The 23,957-nt window shown below is 44.0% G+C and overlaps 1 protein-coding gene across 1 annotated transcript in view; it reads left to right on the forward strand.

Moving 5' to 3' along the window:
• Positions 1-7,728: 7,728 nt before the first annotated feature.
• Positions 7,729-23,957, forward strand: part of SLC6A20 (solute carrier family 6 member 20) — a 43,384-nt gene continuing 27,155 nt past the window's right edge. The window contains exon 1 of the mRNA XM_077129567.1: positions 7,729-7,892. Within this exon, the coding sequence (XP_076985682.1) occupies positions 7,772-7,892 (121 nt within the window). The 5' untranslated portion in view covers positions 7,729-7,771. The remainder of the gene's footprint in view (positions 7,893-23,957) is intronic.

The following is a 23,957-nucleotide window of genomic DNA, read 5'->3' on the forward strand; positions in this document are numbered from 1 at the left end:
CAGAAGCAGGCCTGGGCGCAGATGTGTCGCCTGCAGCTGCCATCCCAGCCCCAGATCCAGGCAGCCACCTTGCTTTCGGTTCTGCCAAGTAATTCCTCACGGCCTTGGGGATTTTTCAGGTACTCCTAATTACATGGAAGTGCTCAGTAGAGAAAGCCAATATTGCCCGCGACTCCCCATTTTACACACGAGAAACGTAACCGCAGAAAGGTTACATACTCATTTTTTCCAAAGTCAATAAATAAGAAATACAGTTAATTGCCTAAGTACAGACACAAGGCTATAAAAAGTATATACGATATAAAGACAATTGAAAACATTCTTCTCAACTTACAGGGAAAAATGTCAGTGTTAAATAACACCAAAGTAAACAATCAATCAAATCCTGAATGCAGGACATTTTGCAATTCAGACACTTAGCTTGGTCTCTCTAGAAAGTCGGTGTCATAAAAATAAAAAGATGGGAAAACCGTTCTAAATTCAAAGCAATTCTTTTTGTAACAATCAAATGTAACATATAATAAGTCCTGATTAGATCCTGGGTAGCTACAAAAGGCATTTTGGGACAATTTCTTAAAATTTTTATTTTGTAAACTTTACAAAGTGTAAAGTTATTCACCTCCTCAAGTACATTTTTACTCTTATTCTCCTCCTAACTTACACATTGATTTAAATTCTACCTTCCCCCCCAATCCCACAAATTAAACATTTCTCTGTCTCTCCATGATGTTCTGGAGAATAAACATGATGCATTTTGATGTATGTTTCTTTCTTTTACTTTTTGACACAAGTAAGTGTCATTAGGCTTTATGAATTTGTGGTGTAAAATGCTTAGCTTTTAGTACTTTAAATACTGCCTCTCTCTCTTCTTCTTTTAGAATTCTAGGTAGACGTTTATTTGGTTTTATTGTCCTACATATCTGTGCTGGTTTGAAAGGAAGTATGCCCCCAAAGAAAAGCCATGTTTTGATATAAATCCCATTTCTTAAAGGTAGAATAATCCCTATTCAATACTATATATTTGAAACTGTAATGAGATCATCTCCCTGGTTGATGTGATTTAGTCAAGAATGGTTGTTAAACTGGATTAGGGGATGACGTGTCTCCACCTATTTGAGTGGGTCTTGATTAGTTTCTGAAGTCCTATAAAAGAAGAAATATTTTGGAGAATGAGAGATTCAGAGAGAACAGAACGACATAGCCCGAGAAGCAGAGTCCACCAGCCAGCGACCTTTGGAGATGAAGAAGGAAAATGCCTCCCAGGGAGCTTCACAAAACAGGAAGCCAGGAGAAGATGCTAGCAGATGACGCCGTGTTCGCCATGTGCCTTTCCAGATGAGAAAGAAACCCTGAACTTCATTGACCTTCTTGAACCAAGGTATCTTTCCCTGGATGCCTTTGATTGGAAATTTCTATAGACTTGTTGTAATTGGGGCATTTTCTCAGCCTTAAAACTGTAAACTAGCAACTCATTAAATTCCCTTTGTTAAAAGCCATTCCGTCTGGTATATTGCATTCCGGGAGCTAGCAAACTAGAACAATATCCCATCTATTTATCTTAACTCTTTTCCATATTTATACCTCATTATTTCTGAGTTATCAGATTTGAGTTCATCACATCTCTCCTCAGCTGTGTTAATCCACTTTTAAACATATGCATGGATTTTTAAATTTTGACTATTGTATTTTTCATTTCTAGGATTTCCAGTTAGTTCTTGTTCTAATAACCTAGATTGTTATTTCTAATTTCCTGTCCTTTTTATTTCCTGATTTATTTGTCAATAATAGGAAGGAATATAGAAATCCCCATCATGATGAGAGAGAGGTCACCTTCTTCTTGTAGTTTTATCAATTTTTGCTTTTTGTTTTTTGTTTGTTTGCTTTTTGTTTTTTGAAGCTATTTTATTAAGTGCATTCAAGTTTGAAAATGTTATACCTTTTTGGTAATATACATTCTCACTATCACTAATGACACTTTTGGTTTAAAGTCTTATTTGTCTGAAATAATCCAGCTATCCTTAGTTTTCTCTTGGATAGCATTTCCTTGGCATATCCTTTCCAACCTTTCACTGTAATTTTTTCTGTGATCTTATGCTTTGGGATGTCTCTTGCATATGGCTTGCACCTATGTATGTGAGTTTTTTTATTCCAGTATGACAGTTTCAGTCTTTCATTTGGTCTTTTTAATCCATTTACATTTATTGTAACTATGGATACACTTGGAGTTACTTATTCTACCTTAATTTGTGCTATCTATCATGAGTTTTAATAAATATCTCCTTTTTTGCCTTTTCATCAGCCATGCAAGAACGTAAGCAGCAAGTACTCTCACGTTGTCGTAGGAGTGTTGATACCCATGTGAATTGATGTGCCACTTTAGGGATCATCTACCAAAGTGGAGAACATATATACACTCTGTTCCAGGAAATCCAATCTACTGAAAGGTGTACTTTTCTATGTGTACCAGGGCACATTACCAGGATGTTCACAATAGCCCCAAACTGGAAATCATCCATGGCCATTGATAGTAAAATGAAAATATATATTTTTTAATAGTAAAATAGATAAGTAAATTGTGGTTATAATCATCTAAGGAATGTAATAGAATGTCAAAACAAAGTCACCTATAGCTATGCATCCCAACTTGGATGAAACTTAAAAATATATAATATGGGGTGGGCCATGGTGGCTCAGCAGGCAGAGTTCTCACCTGCCATGCTAGAGATCCGGGTTCAATTCCTGGTGCCTGCCAGCCCTGGACACGATCACATAGACGCTTCCTGGGAACTCTAAGACTTATGGGCACAGTTTGTGCGGCACCACTGGGAGGACAGAGTTGGCTTGAGGCAGCACTGAAGAGTCACATTTTTAAAAATTTTGATATTTATTGATTTATCTTAAATGCACTAGAAAACAGTAGCTTTATATTTAGGATAATGAGGTAAAGTTTCATTTTTAAATGTATTTAAGTGGAAGAAGTGAATTAAAGAAAAACACAAAGGAAGAAATAATACCCCCTGTGGTGCACAAACATGGCAAGCAGGACTAGTCTATGGGCAGGCCTGGTCTGGGGCTTCGGGGCCTTGGGGGACAGCATCGGCATCCCCTGGGGGCTCCTTAGAAAGGCAGAGTGTCAGTCCCTGCCCTGCACCTCCTGAATTAGAATGTTCATTTTAACAAGGAGCCCAGGGGATTCATGGGCACGCTGATACTGCAACTCGAAGGGTCTTTTCAGCTGTAAGGCTCCAGTGTTCTGAGGCCAGAAGCTTCACTCGCAGCCAAGAGAATCCCAGGTTTCAGGGAAAAGTGATGGGGTGCTCCCTAAGTGCATGGGAGCCCCAATGCAGGGGCTCACCTGGGCTCCTGGGAGGAAACCGCTCCTTCCCCACCTGAGCTGGGCCAGGATCCTCAGCAGCCCCAGCCTGCCCTCTGCAGAGTCACCTCTGTTAGCCCTGCTTCCACATTCCTCTTTACACTCTGTCTCTGTTCTCCACTCAGGAGAGAGAGCAGGTGTCTTGGGTGGCAGGGAGGTGAGAGACAGTCATGTTCAGAGATTTTGCCTCATGTTCCAGAACCTAGTACTCCTAGCACATAGTAGGTGTGTAATAAAAATTTGAATGTGTTGAAGAAATGTTCTGAAATGCAGATCTCTCAGCGCTGCTGATGCTACGGAACAAGAATGAATTCATACTTGGGTGCTCAGATGCTGGAGCAGATTTTTCATTCATCCAACTTTCAGCGAGACTCACCATGTGCCTGCTATTATGGAGAAAAGAATGAATAAGACATGACACCAGACCAGTGGGGCACACACATTGCACGCTCCATGACAATGCAGTCCTGCAAGCGTCCTAGTCCTGTAATTAGGCCTGTGCCAGGGCTTGGGGGGGCAGGGAAAAGAGCACAGTATATTCTGGCTGGGGTAGGGTGGTAAAGGCTGAAGGTGCCAGGCATTCTTATAAAGGATAATATTTCATCTGGGTCAAGAACGGTGAGGAAACTACCCGGAGGTATAAAAACACGGTATTTTCCAGAAGGTGAAGCCTGGCTTCTCCTGGAACCTAGGTGAGCAAGGGTCAAATTCCTCAGGGCCTTACACACCAGGCTAAGGAGTTTGGACTTTACCTTGTCAGGGACAGGGATCCACTGATGGTCATTAAGCAGCAATGGAATCACTTGGCAAGCAAATTATTGAAGGCTGCATGGCCTTGTGGCCTTCATAATTGGTAGATAAGCATCTGGAGTCCTGACCCAGGCCCACACAACTGAGTCAGGGCTGTTCCCTCTTTTCTCCACCCCTTGCAGAAATCAGATAACTCAAGTACATACCAACCTTCTATTCTTCAGAAATTGTGTTCTGACCGACAACATACTGGCACCGTGAGACAGGACAGACCAGCCCACTGGAAGGCCTCTTCCATCCAGTGGCGGTGGACGTCTCCGGGGAGCTCTCGCAGTGGGTTCGGCAGGCTGAAAGCCTCTGCTCCCCTTGCACACCCGACCCGCTGAGAACTGAACTGGCTCCCCTTGCCTCTGCCCCACGGAAGTGGCTTCCCCAGCCCCCAGCCCCCAGCCCCCAGCCCCTAGTGGTAAGTTGGAGCCAGCTCCCATACATGTGAGAGCCCGAGGACACATTTGCATGAATCGGTGAGCTGTGTTAAACACAGCTATTATTTAAAATTAGGTTACATAAACTTAAAATTAAATAAATGATTAAAAACAGAGGTAAAAAAATGTACCTCTTGCCAACTACGGACCAGAGTTAGCAGTAACATTTTAGTACTCTTTCATCAACAGTAACAAATATTCCACACCAACACTATGGGTCAACAATGGGGAGGGATAAGGAGTATGGGAAGATTCGGGTTTTATTTTTTATTTTTTTTATGAAGTAATGAAAATGTTCTAAAATTGATCATGGGGATGTACGCACAACTGCGAGCCAGTGATTGCATACTTTGGGCAGTTTGATGGGGTGTGAATATATGTCAATAAAATTGCCCAAAAACACAAAAACAGGGAAAAAAGGAGGTAGTAAATACTCAGAACCCACTACTTCCTTATTATTTCCACCCTTTATTGTTATCCATGCCCTTGAGGGTCTCTACACCTCTTGGGGCTGTCGGATGGAAATACTATCCGCAAGTGGGCTCGGGCACATCTCCCCCCAACCCTGCATCCCGTGAGGTCGTGTTGGTAACTTGAGTTTGGCATGTGTGGGAGGCAAACACTACAAATCAGAGCTTCATCTGCCAAAGCCGGTTGTTAAACATTTGCCAGCCCCTGGTCTCCACTGCCTGCTTTGCTGGCTCCCTATGAAGCCCACCCAGCCTTTCCCCTCTAACAGCCCCAGCAATGAACTTGGTCTTGTCGGGTGAGAGCTACTGAATGGGTTTCCAGAAGGCGCTGGGGCCTTATCAGGAGCCCTGACTGCCCCATTTGCATTGACTTAATCCTGCTCTGAGACTATCTAGGTGAGGCCTCTAGGTACCCGCAGTGCCCACAGAGCCTCACACACTGGAAGGGCTTCCGGGGAGACCGGCAGGATGATTGATGGGAGGCGCTGGCCTGACCCTTGGGGTGGGAGTTGAAGAGCAGCCCACGCCCATGTCAAACTCCTAGCACACTTGAACAGCGCTGCAGGAGAGAGGATATCAAGTGGCCCAATGAGCATGTGAAAAGGTGCACAGCCTTATTAATCATCAGGTAAATTAAAATTAAAAGGCACAATGAACTATCATGACACACCCAAAAGACTGGGTAAAATTTAAAAAACACAATGCTAAGTGGTGAGGTTACAGAGTAATTGAGACTCTGCAGGGAGTGTAAACTGGTAGCACTGCTCTGGAAAACAGTTTGGCAATGTCTACTAGAGCCGAGCCTACACCTACCTTATGCCCTAGCAACTCCCAGCAATGGGTGCATACATCCACTGAAGGACATACACTAAAACGTACATTACAGTTTTTTCATAACAGCCACAAACTGGAGACAACACAAACGTCCATCTGTAGTAGGACAGAGTAGGCTCACACTATACGGCAATGAGAAAGAACAATCTACAGCTACACACTACAACGTGAATGAATCTCACAAACAACGTGAAGCAGATGAAATCAGATACAAAACAGCACATCAAAGCAGTCAAAACTACCCTATGGTGAGAGAAGCCGAGATGGTAGATTCTTTTGGAGAGATGGCAGAGGAAAAGCATATAGAATCTGAAGTTTAAAAAGTAAAATAAAGTCTCCTGCATTGCAGGCTTTCCTCTGCTTAGTGTTTTGGAGGTAAAAAGTAGGAGGACAAGCAATGTTTGCAGGAGCACCCATCTTCCTCAGTACCACCACCTTTCTTCTTTGCAACCAGCCTCAAGTAAGATTTCCTCTAGCATCTCTGCTTTTTGTTCCTTTTAAATTTCTATTTACTTAATTTAACAAGCAGTTTCTTAGCTCTTACTATGTGCCAGACGTTGTTCAAAGTGTGTCATTAATATTAACTTCTTCAATGAGTTACCCATTCATTCAGCCCATTGGGGACTGATAACAATAACAGCCTCTTTGTTGAACACTTACCATGTGCCAGGGGCTGCCCTAAATTCTCAATTCTCACAAGAGCCCTTCAAGAGAGGTATGTTTATTCCCACTACAGATGAGGAAATGGAAGTTCAGAGCGGTTAGGTAACCTGCCCCAGATCACAAAGCTGCGTCAGTGGCAGAGCTGGGATTCAAAACTAGGTCCTGCATTACTCCAAAGCACCAGGAGTAGCTGGTCCAGAGGCCGCCTTCCCCAAATCACCTGGCAGGGTTGGGAGAAATATGAGGATTCTTAGGTTCTCAACCCACGAATGAGAATCTCTTGCCCAGGCTGGCTTGAGCGTTAGAATCCCCCACAACGCTAGTTGTGGACATATCCTGGAGATATCCTACAGATCCCTGGGCATATCCTACAGAGCCAGACTCCCTCGCTTCAGGGAGTGCCACGCAGGATGCAGAGGGCCAGGCTTTTGAGTAGAAGGCGGGAGGCGCCAGGGTCAGGGGCTGCCTGAATGGCGGGTTCTCCGCGTGGCGGGGCTGGGAGCGTCCCTTATTTCCTTCAGGCCTCTGGGAAACATCCTCTCCTCTGAAAAGTTATCTCAGCGTCCCAAACTTTGCTTGGCCTTCGTTGTCTTCCTTGCATTCCGCAATCCTTTTAATACGGATTAGGTTAAACCATATGAAATCGCCCTTTTTTGTTAATCAAAAATAGTCCCCAAACAGTTGAAAATGGGAAATTTCATCTAGTTCAACTTCAGCGTCTCCCTCTTCGAGCATGTCAACGCCAGGAGGGTGGGGATGTTTGTGTCATACACCCCAGGCCCTCGGACAAAACCTAGCACGCAATAGGCACTCAGTAAATGATTAAATGGATGAGGGAACGTGGCGGCTCCAAGGAGTCTCCCGGCCCACGTCGACTCCCCGCCGACATCGACCCGGAGGGCCCCGCACGCGGAACTGGACCCGGCAATCTCGGGCGCCTTCCCGGCCGCGGCGGCCGGGCGGGGTGGGGTTCGCCGTCAGCCATTTACCAGCCTCGCCCCTCCGACGGGCGCGCCGTTAATGAGATTAGCAATTAAAAAGCCGGCGAGCTGCGGCCGCGGCGGCGACGGCGGCGGAGGTGGAGGTGCGGGGGCCCCCCCAGGCCAAGCCGGGGCGGGACCACGCGCCTGGCGGCCGCGCACCAAAACCGCCGTGCCGGGCGTCCCAGTGGGAGCTGAGCGCGGAGCCCCGCGGCCATGGAGAAGGCGCGGCCGCTGTGGGCCAACCCGCTGCAGTTCGTGTTTGCCTGCATCTCGTACGCCGTGGGCCTGGGCAACGTGTGGCGCTTTCCCTACCTGTGCCAGCTGTACGGCGGAGGTGAGTGCGGATGCTCGCCGGGCGCGGGCGCGGGCGCCGGCACCGGCCGCGGGGCTGCGCGGGTCCCGGGCGGGGACGCGGCCGGGCGCTGTCCTTGCGCAAGTTCATTCGGGCCTGACGCGCTTGGGCCCATTTTACAGACCACGAAGCTGAGGCTTAGGGTGCGGAAGTGATTTGCCCCAAGTTACAGAGCCGAGATTCACATCCAGGTCGTCTCATGCCAGGGCCGGAGCTCCTGTGCAGCCCTCCCTTCCCCCGTGCCAGGGGCAGCCAAGACCCCCACCCACACTCTTGTTTGGCCAGGCTGCCCTCTTTGAGCTTGGGTGGGGGTTGGAGAGGTGGCGCGGGGGACATTGTTTAACCCCTCGAAAGGAGACCTGATTACGACTACGCTTAGTTGTAAGAAAGCGAGTGGGAGATTTTGTTCAACGGCAACACGTTTTACAACTCTCAGATTCCAAAGTTTGAAATGCAGGTTAAAATGGATCTTGAGCCATTTCTTTAAACTTTTTATTAAACGTTTGGTTTGCGTTTGGAATCATAGAAGGCAGGAAAGGCAAATTCGCCCTGTTTCTGTTTTTTACAAAATTTCCCTCTAAAGCATCACTGCACCCTGAGGAGTCAGACGGTGGCACACTGACACGTGTCCCCTTACACGGAGCTGGGAGCAGTTTCTGTGACATGCCAAAGAGCCTTGGTGAAGGCCAAGTTAGTCTGGCAGTCTATAAGTCGCTGGTGAATTTTTTTTTTTTTACCTCATTTCTAGAATTCTATCTTAAAGAAATAATTGGAGATTTAGACTGACGGTACAAAATAGAAGGATTGTTACGGTCTTTTAATAAGAGCAAAACACCGGAAACTACCTATACCATTAAGTACAGGGACTTGGTTCAATAAATTATGGTACATCCATGCAATTATGCTGCACCTTTGTAGCCGTTACAATAGTGCTTTCAGAAACATGCAGAAGAGTACTTTCTTGAATCATTATATATTAGGTGGAGGGAGGGGGAGTTGGATTCAAAGCTGTATAAAACGGTTGATCTCAGTTATGTTTAAAAATATGCGCAGAATAAAGAATGAAAGAAACCACCCTGTTAGCAATAGTTATCTGGGGGTGATTTTTGTCTGCTGCCTTCTACTGTGTGTGTCTTATGTCTTCTATAAAATCAGCATGAATGATTTTTTCATCATAAAGGACAAGAAATGTTAGACCAAAGATGACCAAAACCTAAAACCCTGCTCTCTCTTCCCCTTACTTCTACCATCTCAAAAATAACTCTACAAATGGTTAATCCACAGAGTTTTAAAACAGGTAGTTTTAATTCTCTGATTTCTGATTATAATTTATGCATAAATACTTTGCTGAGAGTGTTGTGAAGGGCACATACTTCACAACAGTGTATGCTCTAGCAGTTTGATGACTGATTTGAGAGGATTCCTTGTCAGGACAAAGTATCCACTTCATTCTGTGCTCAGCACAATTAGCCGTAATGCCTTTTTCCCGGATACAGGTTTCTCAAACATCAGGCCATGTGTGACTCCTGTCACATCATTGTTTAATTCCTAGTTTATAACAATAGCATTGCCTGAACAGTCTGCAGGTGAACACAGGTGGGGCTGAGTAGCTCTGACGTAGGACATAGACCAACGAGTTGCCAGGGAAACCTCAAGCCTTGCGGGCCTAGGCAAAAGAAACAAGAAGAGTCTTGTGCCTGGTACTGAGTATGCTTGACAGATTAGGAAGGCAGATAGATAGATTACAGCTAGATGCATGGATGCATGGAGGGATGGATGGTTGGATGGATAGACAGACAGACAGTCAGACAGAGGATGGTTGAAGGATGGATGGGTGATGGGTAGAGGATGGATTGGCAGGTGGGTGGATGGATGGAGGGAGGGCAGGTGGCACCCTCTAAGGGATAAGTGTCTGCAGAATAAAGACCAAAAGCTCATCCTGGCACACAAGGCCATTGACCGCCTAACACCTGCTCATGTTCCCACCTCATTTCCTGCTACTTATCCTGCTACATTTGCCCCCAGATCCAGCTATTCTGAACAGTTCTCTGGCCACGATGCCTACCTCTCTGCATCAACACAGTTGCCCATGTGTTTTGCACCTGGATGCTGCCCTTAGCTTGGAGACCACCCACTCCTCCCTCAAAGTCAGGCCAAACATCCCCTTCTCTCAGTTGCTCTCCAGATGAGCCACGCAGTCAGAAGCATTGCACATCAGTCAAGAGTGACTTTGTTTCCCCACTAGCCCAATCTCTGAAGTGGCAGGGTGATGATAGGAGGCACCCAGTACATCTTTGTTGAATGAACGAGCAAGGTCTGTTAAGAAGAGCCTCCAAGGAAACGAGGTGGGGGATGCTGGTGGTTTTCCTCAGCTTTTTGCTTCACTTCTTAATAAGTGATTTCTGTTGTCCGATTCCCAGTAGCTCAAACTCATCCTTTCCCTAAAGGTAAAAGGGTAAGCCAACCACACCAGGAGAGAGTCAAAGGGATGTATGTGACTTCCTGAGGAACAGAGCTGTGACCCATCACCCCCCGCAAACAAAGAGTTTGCTTATAAACTGCGGAGCCTGGGTGCGCCAAGGTGATTCCCAGAATAAAACGGATTAGGGCCCGTGCTCCTTTCCACGGGGCTCTGCCTGTGACTGGGGAGGCTTGTTTCCTTCCTGGTCTCTGGGCCAGGCCCAGCACGAGGAATGTTAATTCGGAAGCTTGCATTCCACGTTCCAAACATCGCTGCACGGCATGGGCTGCCCGCCTGGAGAAAATCCGAGGCAGCTGCAGGAGCCTCAGCAGATCTCTTTCTGACAAAGTCAGCAGGTCTGGGGCAGCCATGTCCAAGTCTAGGGCTGTAGTTAGCTCAGGAATAAATCAGGATGCAAATGGTCTATACACCAACGAGCAAACAAACAAATTTTACTTTTATGTATATATTCATAGGCATTTTATATCAATTTGTTTTATTTTTTGGATTTTTAACTTTTTTCATGATATAGTATAACATATATACAAAGCACAGAGATAAAAAAGCAATAGCTTTCAAAGCACTCTTCAACAAATAGTTATAGGACAGATCCCAGAGTTTGTCATGGGCTACCATATGATCCTCTCAGATTTTTCCTTCTAGCTGCTCCAGAGTATAGGAGGCTAGAGGGCTTAAATATTTTTTTATCATCACAATCGACTTTATTCCTTCTTTTTTTGTGTGAAAAATAACATATATACAAAAAAAGCTATAAATTTCAAAGCACAGCACTACAATTAGTTGTAGAACATATTTCAGACTTTGACATAGTTTAGAAATCCACAATTTTACTTCTAGCTGCTCTAAAATACTGGAAACTAAAAGAGATATCAATTCAGCCATCATATTCCTTTGTCAGTTTATTTTTATATAAACTTATGCTGAAATAGTGGAAGAGAGTGGAGAAATGAGAACGGTTGTGTGGCTGGTGGGAACATGGACATTTTTTTCCCTTAAATTTTCTCTATATGATTCTTGAATGATAAAGAGGGAGGAGTCAGGACACTTGACCGTGACCCTCTGGTTCCAGACCCTCCTTCAACACAAAGGCCCTTCTGCTCCTGCCTGGGACAGAGGCCAGAGCTTAGAGCGATGCCTCTGCATTTCTAACAGCCTCCCCCACAGTGCTGCTGCCGCTGGTCTGTGAACCACACTTTGAGAAGCCATGGCTCCAAGGAATTTTAAAGCTCCCCGTGGGATTCTACCGTGTCGCCATGGCTTAAACCCCCTGTCTTACCTCCTTTGTGAAATAGGAAGGAGCGTAGAGCAATTAAACAATAAACAATATAAGCCTTACAGGCACTTAGTTGAAGTCATTCATTCAAAGTTCATTGAGAATCTGCTACAGGCCAGGTCCTGTGCTGGTGGCGGTGGGTGCACAGAGACAGGGATCACCCTCAGTTAAGGTCAGGGCAGCTGTGCAAAGGTCCCTTCAGCACAGAGCAGGAAGAGCTTTAACAGAGAAACATTCCGAAGATTCACTGAAACATCTCTGGAAGAACTAACTGCCCAAGGGACTCCAGGAAGGCTTCCTGCAGTGGGAATGTTTAATCTAGGTTTTGACATGAGTTCAAGCTCATCAGGTAGAGTTAGGGGTGAAACATTCCGGGCGAAGGAAACCACGTGTGCAAACGGCACTGACGGGCGTGCACGTGGGAGGAGCGGCCCAATATTCTGTGTGACAGTGACGTGGGGGCTGGGGACTGGTGATGGCAGTAATGGAGACTGGAGGTGAGGAAGAGTCAGCATCCTGAAGGACACTGGGTACCAGGCTAAGAAGATGGAATTTTACTCGGAGAACAAAACCAGGATTCTAAGCAAGGAACGGCCTGGTTAGAGCTGTGATTTACTAATTGCCAAGTAGGAGACATGCTGGGTAGCTGGTGAGGTGGGGTTGGCCAAGGGATGGAGAGGGAGGGGAGAGAACAGGAGAGGAATTCTAGAAGTTTTAGACTAATGAAGTCTGGGGATCAGAGTGAGTGAGGATGACTTTCATTTTCCCACCTGTTTTTTCATTTCCAAAGCAGTGACTGGATGTGACTCCAAGGTGGAAGGTTGCGCATGAGGAAAAGGAAAGCATGAGGAGGCAGGGCAGGGCGGGGGGTGCTGGTTGTAGAGAATACAGCATTGGAACCCGCAGTGTGGCGGTCCCCAGAGCAGCAGCTTCACAGTACCTGGGAACTTGTGGTCCTCAAATTAAGCACACATACACATACCCCAAAAAAGAAAAAAAAAATCAGATTTTGAAAAATCCCTGTTGTGCTCTTTGTAGAGGAGAAAGGTATGTAAATGGAAGGAAGTTCGAAGCCCGAGTGTGTGCCGCTGATAGCAGCTGTCTCTTGGTTCTCAAAGCCCTTGCAAGGGATTGAAAGGGTAAATTTCATACAGAAAGCAATTTCTCTTCCAGAGAGATTCTTGAGTTTAGCAAGTAGATAAGGAACTGGCTAAGGTAATTAGAAAAATAAATAACAGTGTCCTCTAGAATAACATATTGTATGTGTTTTCAGGTTACACATTTAATACATGTTTGTGGTAGGAAATTTGAAAAATACAGAAATGTACAAAGGCCAAAATTACAAAATCATCCTAAATTCCACCACTCAGAGACAATGAGTGTTACCTTTTTTTTTTTTTTGCTTAAAAAAAATTAGAGGTACATTTTATATATAATTTGTTATCTGACTTTTTAAAAATTTAATCTATTATAAGCATTTCCAAAGTCAATTGATGTTCCCTGAAATACAAACTTAAGTAGCTCCATAGTATTGAATTTAAAGAGGTAACATAATTTATTTAACCATTCTCCAATTATGGAACTTTAAGTCATTTCTAGTTTTATGCTATTATAACCCAAAGGGTCATTATCTATTAGTGGAGGTGTTTGATCCATTTATATTTATCATCATGTTATGCTTGCCATTTTTCATTATGCTTGGTAGACAGGAATAAGAGCTTACATGCTAGTTTGGAAACAGACAATAACTGAATAAACAAATCAAATTATAGCATGATTTTGCATAGATAACTGCTCCAAAGGAAAGTTAAGTAGTGTGTATTGGTTTCCTATTGCTGCCAAATGCAAGATACCAGAATTAGAATGGCTTTATAACGGGAATTTATTTCAAGTTTACAGTTCTAAGGCTGTGAAAATGTCCAAATTAAGGCATCAACAAGAGATTACCTTCGTTCAAGAAAGGCTGATGCTGTCTAGAACACCTCTGTCAGCTGGGAAGGCATGTGGCTGGTGTCTACTGGTCCTTGTTCCCAATTCCCCTGTTTCCAGCTTCTGATACCAGGAGATTCCTCTCTAAGCATCTGTGGGCCTTCAGTTAGCTCTCCAGGACACAACTCTGGGTTCTGGCTTGCTTAGCACCTCATGGGATGGCACAGAGTGACGTCTGCTGGGCTCTACCCATGTCTAGGCCTCTACTCTCTCTGTTGGCACTGAAAGCATCTCCAAACATCTGTATGTCTGTCAGCTCTCAACCAACTCTTCTCCAAGTATCTGCATCTGCTCTGAGCTTTCTCCAAAATGTTTCCCCTTTTAAAGGACTCTGGGAAACCCTTCAAGAACCACTCCAAATGGGTGGAGTCACATCTCCATCTAATCAAAACGTCACACCCACAATTGGGCGTGCCAGATCTCCCTGGAGATAATCTAATCAAAATTTTCCACCCTGCCATGTTAGATCAGGATTAAAAGGGCATGGCTTTTCTGGGGTACATAATAGTTTCAAACCAGCATGCAGGGTAAGAAGTTAAAGGGTGACCCTTGGGGGCTGTTTCAGCTGGGGGAGACAGGGAAGGCCACTTGGAGGTGTACAAGTTTGGACAGAAACCTGAAGGAAGGGAGAAAGGATCCAGGCTGAGGGAGCAGCACGGGCATCTGTCCCGAGGCTGGAACAGCAAGAGGGGCATTGGAGAGGGGCCTGTGAGGGTTGGGTTCTGGTGTCAACTTGGTCAGGTGATGATACCCAGTTGTCTGGTCAGGTGAGCACTGGCCTGACCACTACTGCAAGGATATTTTGTGGCTGGTTGACAAACCAGAAGGCTGGTTTATTAAATTATCAGTCAGCTGACTGCGGCTGTGGCTGATTACATCAACGAGCCTCCCACAAACCAGATAATCTAATCAGCCAGATCTAATCCAATCAGTTGAAGACTTTTAAGGGAGAAGAGAGAATTTTCACTGCTTCTTCAGCCAGCGAGCCTCTCCTGTGGAGTTCCTCAAGACCCTTTATCAGAATTGCCAACCTCACAGCCTGCCCTATAGGTTTTGAACTCTTGTGTCCCCACGGTTGTGTGAGACACTTTTATAAATTTTATATTTACAGCTATCTCCTGTTGGTCTGTTTCTCTAGAGAACCCTAACTAACAGAGGGGTCAGTGGCCCTGTCCCCAAGAACCTCTGAGGCCCAAGGGACGGAGGGAGTGTGGCTTTTATTCAAGGTGTAAGGAAATGGGAGGGGAGTGCAACCAAGTGGAGATGTGAAGGTGGATGCTGGGGAGGTGGTGGTGAGTTAACCAGGCTGAGTTGGCTTTATATCTTCTGAATCCTTCTGTGACAGTAAATGTCCCCCACCCCACCCCCATGCCGGATTGCACAAACTAACACATGGCAAGGACACACTCACACAGGGCTGGGTGTGTGCGTCGGTTATCTATTTGAGGGGTGGAATTAGAGAATCACCATTTGGCAACCATCATAGTAATCATAGTTTCAGGCAAGAATCCTCAATGGATGCTAAAACTGGTGGGCAAAGTATGATGAGAAATAAGAAAATTGCCTACTGTCAAAATAGCTCCCTAAAAGATACTTAATAATTTCAGAGGGGGAAATAGTAACTTTCAGCAGAGAAACCTGGCAGACACCACCTTTACCAAGTGAACAAAAATTGACGTCACCAAGAATGGAAGAAATTGACTTCATATGCCTCCTGACAGGGATACAGGGTCACTTTAGTGGTATTATTGCTAAAACCCAAAATAAGGGCATTCTACAGAATAACTGGCCTATACTCTTCCGAAGTGTCAGAGTCATGAAGGACAAAAAGATGGAGGGGCTGTCCCAAAAAGGACACTGGATAACTGGATGCAATGCTTGATTGTGACCATGAACCAGAAAAAGTACTTTAGTGGGGCAACCAGTGAATTTTTAATATGACATATAGGTAAAATAATGCATTATATCAATCTTACTTTCCTGATTTTGCTAAATGTACTGGGATAGATAAAAGAATGCCCTTGCTTTTATGAAATACACAGCGAAGTATTGAGAGGTTAAAAAAAAAAGTAGTGGCTTCAAATGGCAATAATCATTTCTCAAATTCTGTGACTGGGCTAGATGGGTCCTCCATGGGGGTTCACCTGGGTGGGCTCATGCCACTGCATTCACAGGAGGGTCCCTGATGGCCCCCCTCACACCTGGCAGGTGGTGCTGGCAGCTGGCTGGGGCACATGGTTCCCCTCCACGTGGCCTCTCAGCCTCCAGGAGTCTGGACTCCTTATGCAGTGGTCTCAGGGCAGCACGAAGGTGGAAATGGCAAGACTGCTTGAGACCTACACTCTGAAATACGCAACAGCATCATTTTCACCACATTCTCTTGTTCAGAGCAAGTCATGGTCCACCCAGGTTCAAGGGCTGGGAGACAGACTCCACCTCTGGATGGCAGGAGCAGCAGAGAATGCGTGGCCGTGTTTAATTCACCTCAGTATGCCCATCAGGATACATGGCAATAATTGCATCCCTTTTCAAGCCCCATCAGCTTCTTCCTGATGCCAGTGTCTCCTCAGGCAGTGCCGGCATCAGCATTTTTATATCAAAAGGGCATGGCAAGGAGTCCAGTTGGGAGGGGGGTTGGTTAGTGCACTTGTTTTCAAACTGATTGCAAAACACATTTTTCTTTTATTGAGATATATTTACATGCAGTAAAATTCACTCTTTTTGGCGTATGCTTCTAAGTTTTAACAAATGCACATGTATTAATTTGTTATACTTCCAGAATGTTCCAGAAATGGAGTAGCTTTTAAAAAAGGAATTACATGAGTTGTAAGTTTATAGTTCTAAGCCTATAAAAATGTCCAAACTATGGCATCCAGGGAAAGATACCTTAATTCAAGAAAGGCCAATGGGTCTGGAACACCTCTGTCAGCTAGGAAGGCATGTGGCTGGTATCTGCTGGGTCTTTGGCTTCTGGTTTCAAATAGCTTCCCTGAGGGTGTTTTCTTTCTTCCTCTCCAAAGGTCTCTGACTGTGTGGGCTCTGTCACTTCTGTTCTCCAAGCATTTATATCAACTCTGAAGTTTCTCCAAAATGTTTCCCCTTTTAAAGGACTCCAGTAAACCAATCAAGACCCACCTTGAAAGGGTGGAGTCATGTCTCCAACTAATCAAAAGGTCACACCCATGATGATATTGTAAACCATTGATTGTACGCTTTGGGTGATTACATGATATGTGAATGTATAATATATATCAAAAATTTAAAAAGCAATAAAAAGAGTCTGTTCAATTTTGTGTTCTCACTAGCAGAACATGAGAGTTCTAAGTGCTCCACATACTTGTCAGCACACAGTATTATCAGTTTTTTGTATATTTTTATTTTTATTTTATTTTATTTTTGTATGCTGTATAGTGGGGCTTGCTTTTCATTCTATTTCCATGTGAGTATCCCCTTATTGCAGCACCATTTGTTGAATATTTTGTTTGGTTGGTTCTTTGTTCGTTTGTTTGCTTGCTTGTTTGGGAAATGCATAAACCAGGAATCAAACCCAGGTCTCCTGCATGGCAGACAAGAATTTTCTACCATTGAACTACCCTCGCACCCCCTTGTATTTATTTTTGTGTTTGTTTTGTTTTTTGCCATTCTCAGAGCTATGTAATGGCATATCATCATGATTCTAAATTGGATAAATACTGCCTAATAAGGTTGAGGCTCTTCATGTGCTTATTTGCCATCTATATGTCTTCTTTGTTGACGTATCATTCAAATCTTATGTCCATTTAAAAAATTTTTTTTCAAGGAAAAAAAAGGTCACATCTACATTTGGGCATGCCCCATTTCTGTGGAGATAATCTAATCAAAAGTTTCTGCCCTACACTATTGAGTCAGGATTGAAAGAAAAGGCTACCCCCACAAGATTGGATCCAGATTAAAACATGGCTTTTTTGGGGTACTGCCAATCAGTTTTCCAAAGTGGCTGTACCATTTTACATTCCCACCAGCGATGTGTGGGAGTTCCTCCACATCCTCACCAGTGCTTGGTATTGCCAATATTTTTTATTTTAGCCATTCTAATAGGAATATAGTGGCATCTCATTGTGGTTCGAATTTGCATTTCCCTAATGACCACTAATGTCAAGCATCTTTTCATTTCCTTCTTTTCATTCATGTGTCTTCTCTGGCATAATCTCTGTTCAAAACTTTTGCACCTTTTTAAAGGGATTCTTTGTTTTCTTTTTATTGAATTTTGAGAATCCTTTCTATATTCTGGAGCCGAAGTCCTTGTCAGATGTGTGTTTTGTAAATATTTTCTCCCAGTCTGTAGCTTATCTTTTTATACTCTTACAGTGTTTTTTGCAGAGCAGAACTTTTTAATGAAGTCCAGTTTATCAATATTTTTCTTTATGGATAATGCCTTTGATGTATCTAAGAAGTCTTTACCTAACCCAAGGTCATAAAGATTTTCTACTGGGTTTTCTTCAAGAAGTTTTATGGTTTTATAGTTTTAGGTCTATGATCATTCTGAATTTTCTTTTTCTCATTTTCTATAAAATGTGAAGCATGGATCGAGGTCCTTTTTTTTTGCATATGGATGTTCTCAGTTGTCCCAGCACCATTTGTTGAAAAGGTAATTGCAGAGCAAATTTACCTGGGTTGTCTGTATATTTGGATGAGTGGCGGCAAGGAGGGTGGGGAATGTGGAGTGGTGGAAATTACGGATGGTCAGGGCTGAAGTTCCCCATTCCGCCTTGGCACCAGACCCTCGGATTTCCACCTTAGGCAGGGGCAGTGGACAGTCTAAAGAGATACTCCTTCCCTGGACCTGGCCATCCCTCGTGCAGTTACTGTTTAACACCTCGGGTGAAAATGAGATTATATTATAACCACTGAGGGCTTGACTGTTGCTCAGAGGAAATTGTCAGAAATCTCACAGTGGTAGTTGTGATAGCCTTGCTCTTTGACAACCGAGAGGAACCTTGAAGTGGCTGAAACAAGTTTCTGCAGAAAGAGAGCATGCCTAGCAGAGCTTTCCAAACAGAATTGAGAAATGAGGGGACGTGATTTCATTCTAGGACTATACATGAGCCAGTGAAGACAAAGGTGGGAGAACAGAGCCCTGATCACCAAGGACCCACAGGAGACCAGTCAGCCAAATAAAATGCTGGGGGAGTTGAAACACCCTGCAGCTAGGCTTCTCCACTCTGGCCTGGCCAGCAATTTATAAAGAATGCCTGGGGGATGGGGACACGCTCCTAGGCACAAGCCAGTGACAGCCTTCCTTTCCAGGGCATGCTTGCTTTTTGCTTGGTCATTATCCCAGCACTTCTGCTTCTGGGATCTCTATCCTAAGGAAATAACCAAACCGGCGAACCAGACTTTGTCCCTCAACTTTGTTTATGATGGCAGTAAACTGGAAACAGTCTACATGCCCAGGCATCGAGTAAATTAATTCGGGGTTCATTGTCATAGAACAGACATTTAAAGGGTGATGCAGAGGTCCATTGCGTGTTGGGAGAGCGTGTTTGTGCAATACCGTGGGGTAAGAGAATTGGATCACAGGATGACACGTATGTACAATGGATGCATTTTGGGGAGCAGCATATATTTTTGTAAGCACATGTATTTCATTGTTTACCTTTACCCCTCATGTGCAGCCTTAATCCCTGCAGTTGTAGTGGCAGGGTTTTATTTTAATCAGAAGTCCTGCCTTCTTCTGCCACTGGACTTTTCTTCAGGTCCACTGCCAAGGAGCTGGGTACTGGGGGAGGGGTGGCCGAGGGGATGACAGGAGAAGGTTGGGCAGGAACAACAGGAGATGCATTAGGTCAGCCATCTGCTGGGGCCAGAAGTGGGTGGGTGACCCTGCCACAGGTGGCCTGCTGCCCATTGGCCTGACAATGGCGGGGATTTCCATAGCTCCATTCATTGTTCCTGGCTCCCCACCATCACCAAGGGCACTTGCCTGCAGATAGCTTGAAATTTTTATTAGTCATAGTATTCGTTATTAAAGTGAAATTTTAAGCTGTAGGCCACTATATAAAGCAAATACAAATGGATGTTCTTTGTAAAAGGAGGTAGGGGTTTGAAGCCCTGTCCATTGGAGACCCCTCGCCCTGCACACATGCACACCAAGTCCCAGTCTCATCTCTGAAGATAACAGGCCTGGATAATGAGGAGGCAGCTGAGATTCCTTTGCCCAGATGACCCATAAAGGGCAGAGAGGAGCACTGCCAATCTCCCATCCCACACCCAGCTCAGCACCTGGCCCAGAGTAAGTGCTTCATAAAATGGTTGTTCAATACATCACTTCCTTGTGGGGCACTATCAGGGCTGGGGGCAAAACCCAGCAGAAGTGTGCTGAGTTGGACAACTGGATGGACAGTTTCAGGGGCGATACTCAAAATATTTAGCAACTCAGTGACCCTGACTCAGATCAACCATTGATTACCGAAATATAAGATGGAATGGGGCTTCTTGGCAAAGGGGCTGGGGCACCTGAGGCATTGAGGAAGGCAAACACTCGATGGGGTTGGGAAACTATCCCCAACCCCATGCAGGATGGACATATTTAAATATTTTAGCAACTGACATGATTACATATAATCCATGGATGGATGGATGGATAGACAGACAAATGGATACATAAGTGGGAAGATAAAAGGATGGAAGGATGAATAAAAAATAGAAGGCTTGAAAAATGGATGATGGATGGATGGTGTGGTAGTTAGGTTCAGGGGTCCACTTGGCCAGGTGATGGTGCCTAGTTCTGTTGCTGTGGCCTTGAATCATTAGTATGTGAAACTCATCTATGGCTGATTACATCTGCAGTTGGCTAAGGGGAGGGCCTTCTGCAATGAATGATGTTTAATTTAATTAGCTGGAAGCTTAAAAGAGAGAAGTCAGAAAAGAGCTCAACAGCAGCACAGCTCAAGCAGTTCAGCCCAGATGTCTGGAAGTGCAAAAAGGAATTGCCCCGGGGAAGGCCTTGGAACCCAGAAGCCAGGAGAGAAAGCCAGCAGACATCGCCATGTGCCTTCCCATGTAACAGAGAACCTCAGATGAAAGTTAGCTGCTTTTCCTCTGAGGAACTACAGATTTTTAACTAAATAAATCTCCTTTTATTAAAAGCTGATCCAGGCTGGTGTGACAGTGGCTCAGTGGCAGAATTCTCGCTTCTCATGCAGGGCACCCGGGTTTGATTCCCGGTGGCTGCCTATGCAAAAAAAACAAACAAAAAAAAGCTGATCCATCTCTGATGTGTTGCATTCTGGCTGCTTTGGCAGATTAGAACAGTTTGGTACTGGAGAAGTAAGTGCTGCTGCAGTTTGCAAATACCAGGCATGATGGAATGGGTTCTTTTGGATGGATAAGGGGAAGATTTTGGAGGAACTGTGAGGAGCTTGATGGAGAAGGTCTGGAAAGCTTTGCAGAGACTGTTGGTGTAAAGAGAACCGCTGCCAGTTTGGACAGAAAAAGGACAAGTCGGACTTTGCAGAATGAGGACCATGGAAGCTAGGGTCTGAAGCCAAGAAACCTCAGGCCAGGAGAGTGGACCCACCCATATATATGGAGAGGGTGAGTGTGCCCCAGTTGCAGAGGGTGGTCTTTCTGCTGTTCCAGGCATTGGAGAGGGTGGAGCGCATAAATTGGGAATTGGGGGAAGCCTGCTGCCACCTCATTGTTCTGAAATGGTTGAGCAGGTGCCCGGAGGTGGCAGAGATCCCAGGTGCTGCCCTGAACCTTTGAGAGGCTGGAGCCAACAAAAAGGTGGTCTCCCCAATGTTCCCTAAGATTGCAGCCACTCCAGTGTTTGGAGAGAGTAAAGTCACTGTGTAGGCTCTTGGAAAGTGTGGGACTGCCACTTTCTAAAGCCTTGAGGATAAATAACTCTCTGGCTTTGAAATCCAGTGGAGTTTGCCCTGCAGGTTTCAGAACTGTTTGGTTCCAGTGACTTTTGTGTTCATTTTCCCTATGAATGACACTGTGTATCCTGTGACTGTCCCTCCTTTGTATGTTGGCAGCAGGTAACTAGTTTTGAGTTTCACAGGTCCAGAACCATAAGAGAATTTTTGCCCTAGAACAGACCTTGCTTGTAGCATACTTGGATGAGATTTTGTGCTATTATTGAGCTTGTATTATATTTGTATTGTGACTGAAATGATTTGAGGATTTTGTGATGTTGTGATGAAGTGAATGTATTTTATTAAGTATGGTCTAAGGTGACATGTATAGTTGCCAAGTTGACAAGAGGTGGACATGTGGTAGTTAGGTTCAGGTGTCAGCTTGGCCAGGTGATGGTACTTTTATTTATTTATTTATTATTTTTTTAAATACCAAAAATCATGTAACAAACACAAACATTCCTCTTTTGATCATTCCGTTCTACATATATAATCAGTAATTCACAATATCATCACATAGTTGCATATTCATCATCATGATCATTTCTTGGAACATTTGCTTCTATTCAGAAAAAGAAATAAAATGAAAACAGAAAAAAAAATTTATATATATCGTACCCCTTACCCCTCCCTTTCATTGATCACTAACATTTCAAACTAAATTTATTTTATTATTATTATTTTTTTATTAACGGAAAGAAAGAAAAAAAAAAGAAATTAACACAACATTTAGAAATCATACCGTTCTACATATGCACTCAGTAATTCTTAACATCATCACATAGATGCATGATCATTGTTTCTTAGTACATTTGCATCGGTTTAGAGGAACTAGCAACACAACAGAAAAAGATATAAAATGTTAATATAGAGAAAAGAAATAAAAGTAGTAATAATAGTAAAAAACAAAACAAAACAAAAAAAACCCTATAGCTCAGATGCAGCTCCATTCAGTGTTTTAACATGATTACTTTACACTTAGGTATTATTGTGCTGTCCATTTTTGAGTTTTTGTATCTAGTCCTGTTGCACAGTCTGTATCCCTTCCGCTCCAATTACCCATTATCTTACCCTGTTTCTAACTCCTGCTGGACTCTGTTACCAGTGACATATTTCAAGTTTATTCTCGAATGTCCGTTCACATCAGTGGGACCATACAGTATTTGTCCTTTAGTTTTTGGCTGGACTCACTCAGCATAATGTTCTCTAGGTTCATCCATGTTATTACATGCTTCATAAGTTTATCTTGTCTTAAAGCTGCATAATATTCCATCGTATGTATATACCACAGTTTATTTAGCCATTCTTCTGTTGATGGACATTTTGGCTGTTTCCATCTCTTTGCAATTGTAAATAACACTGCTATAAACATTGGTGTGCAAATGTCCGTTTGTGTCTTTGCCCTTAAGTCCTTTGAGTAGATACCTAGCAATGGTATTGCTGGGTCGTATGGCAATTCTATATTCAGCTTTTTGAGGAACCGCCAAACTGCATTCCACAGTGGTTGCATTTGACATTCCCACCAACAGTGGATAAGTGTGCCTCTTTCTCCGCATCCTCTCCAGCACTTGTCATTTTCTGTTTTGTTGATAATGGCCATTCTGGTGGGTGTGAGATGATATCTCATTGTGGTTTTGATTTGCATTTCTCTAATGGCCAGGGACATTGAGCATCTCTTCATGTGCCTCTTGGCCATCCGTATTTCCTCTTCTGGTAGGTGTCTGTTCAAGTCTTTTTCCCATTTTGTAATTGGGTTGGCTGTCTTTTTGTTGTTGAGTTGAACAATCTCTTTATATATTCTGGATACTAGACCTTTATCTGATATGTCATTTCCAAATATTATCTCCCATTGTGTAGGCTGTCTTTCTACTTTCTTGATGAAGTTCTTTGATGCACAAAAGTGTTTAATTTTGAGGAGCTCCCATTTATTTATTTCCTTCTTCACTGCTCTTGCTTTAGGTTTAAGGTTCATAAAACCACCTCCAGTTGTAAGATTCATAAGATATCTCCCTACATTTTCCTCTAACTGTTTTATGGTCTTAGACCTAATGTTTAGATCTTTGATCCATTTTGAGTTAACTTTTGTATAAGGTGTGAGATATGGGTCTTCTTTCATTCTTTTGCATATGGATATCCAGTTCTCTAGGCACCATTTATTGAAGAGACTGTTCTGTCCCAGGTGAGTTGGCTTGACTGCCTTATCAAAGATCAAATGTCCATAGATGAGAGGGTCTATATCTGAGCACTCTATTCGATTCCATTAGTCGATATATCTATCTTTATGCCAATACCATGCTGTTTTGACCACTGTGGCTTCATAATATGCCTTAAAGTCTGGCATCGCTAGACCTCCAGCTTCGTTTTCTTTCCTCAAGATGTTTTTAGCAATTCGGGGCACCCTG

The sequence above is a fragment of the Tamandua tetradactyla genome, chromosome 15 (assembly GCF_023851605.1).
Source record: "Tamandua tetradactyla isolate mTamTet1 chromosome 15, mTamTet1.pri, whole genome shotgun sequence".
Classification (NCBI taxonomy): Eukaryota; Metazoa; Chordata; class Mammalia; order Pilosa; family Myrmecophagidae; genus Tamandua; species Tamandua tetradactyla.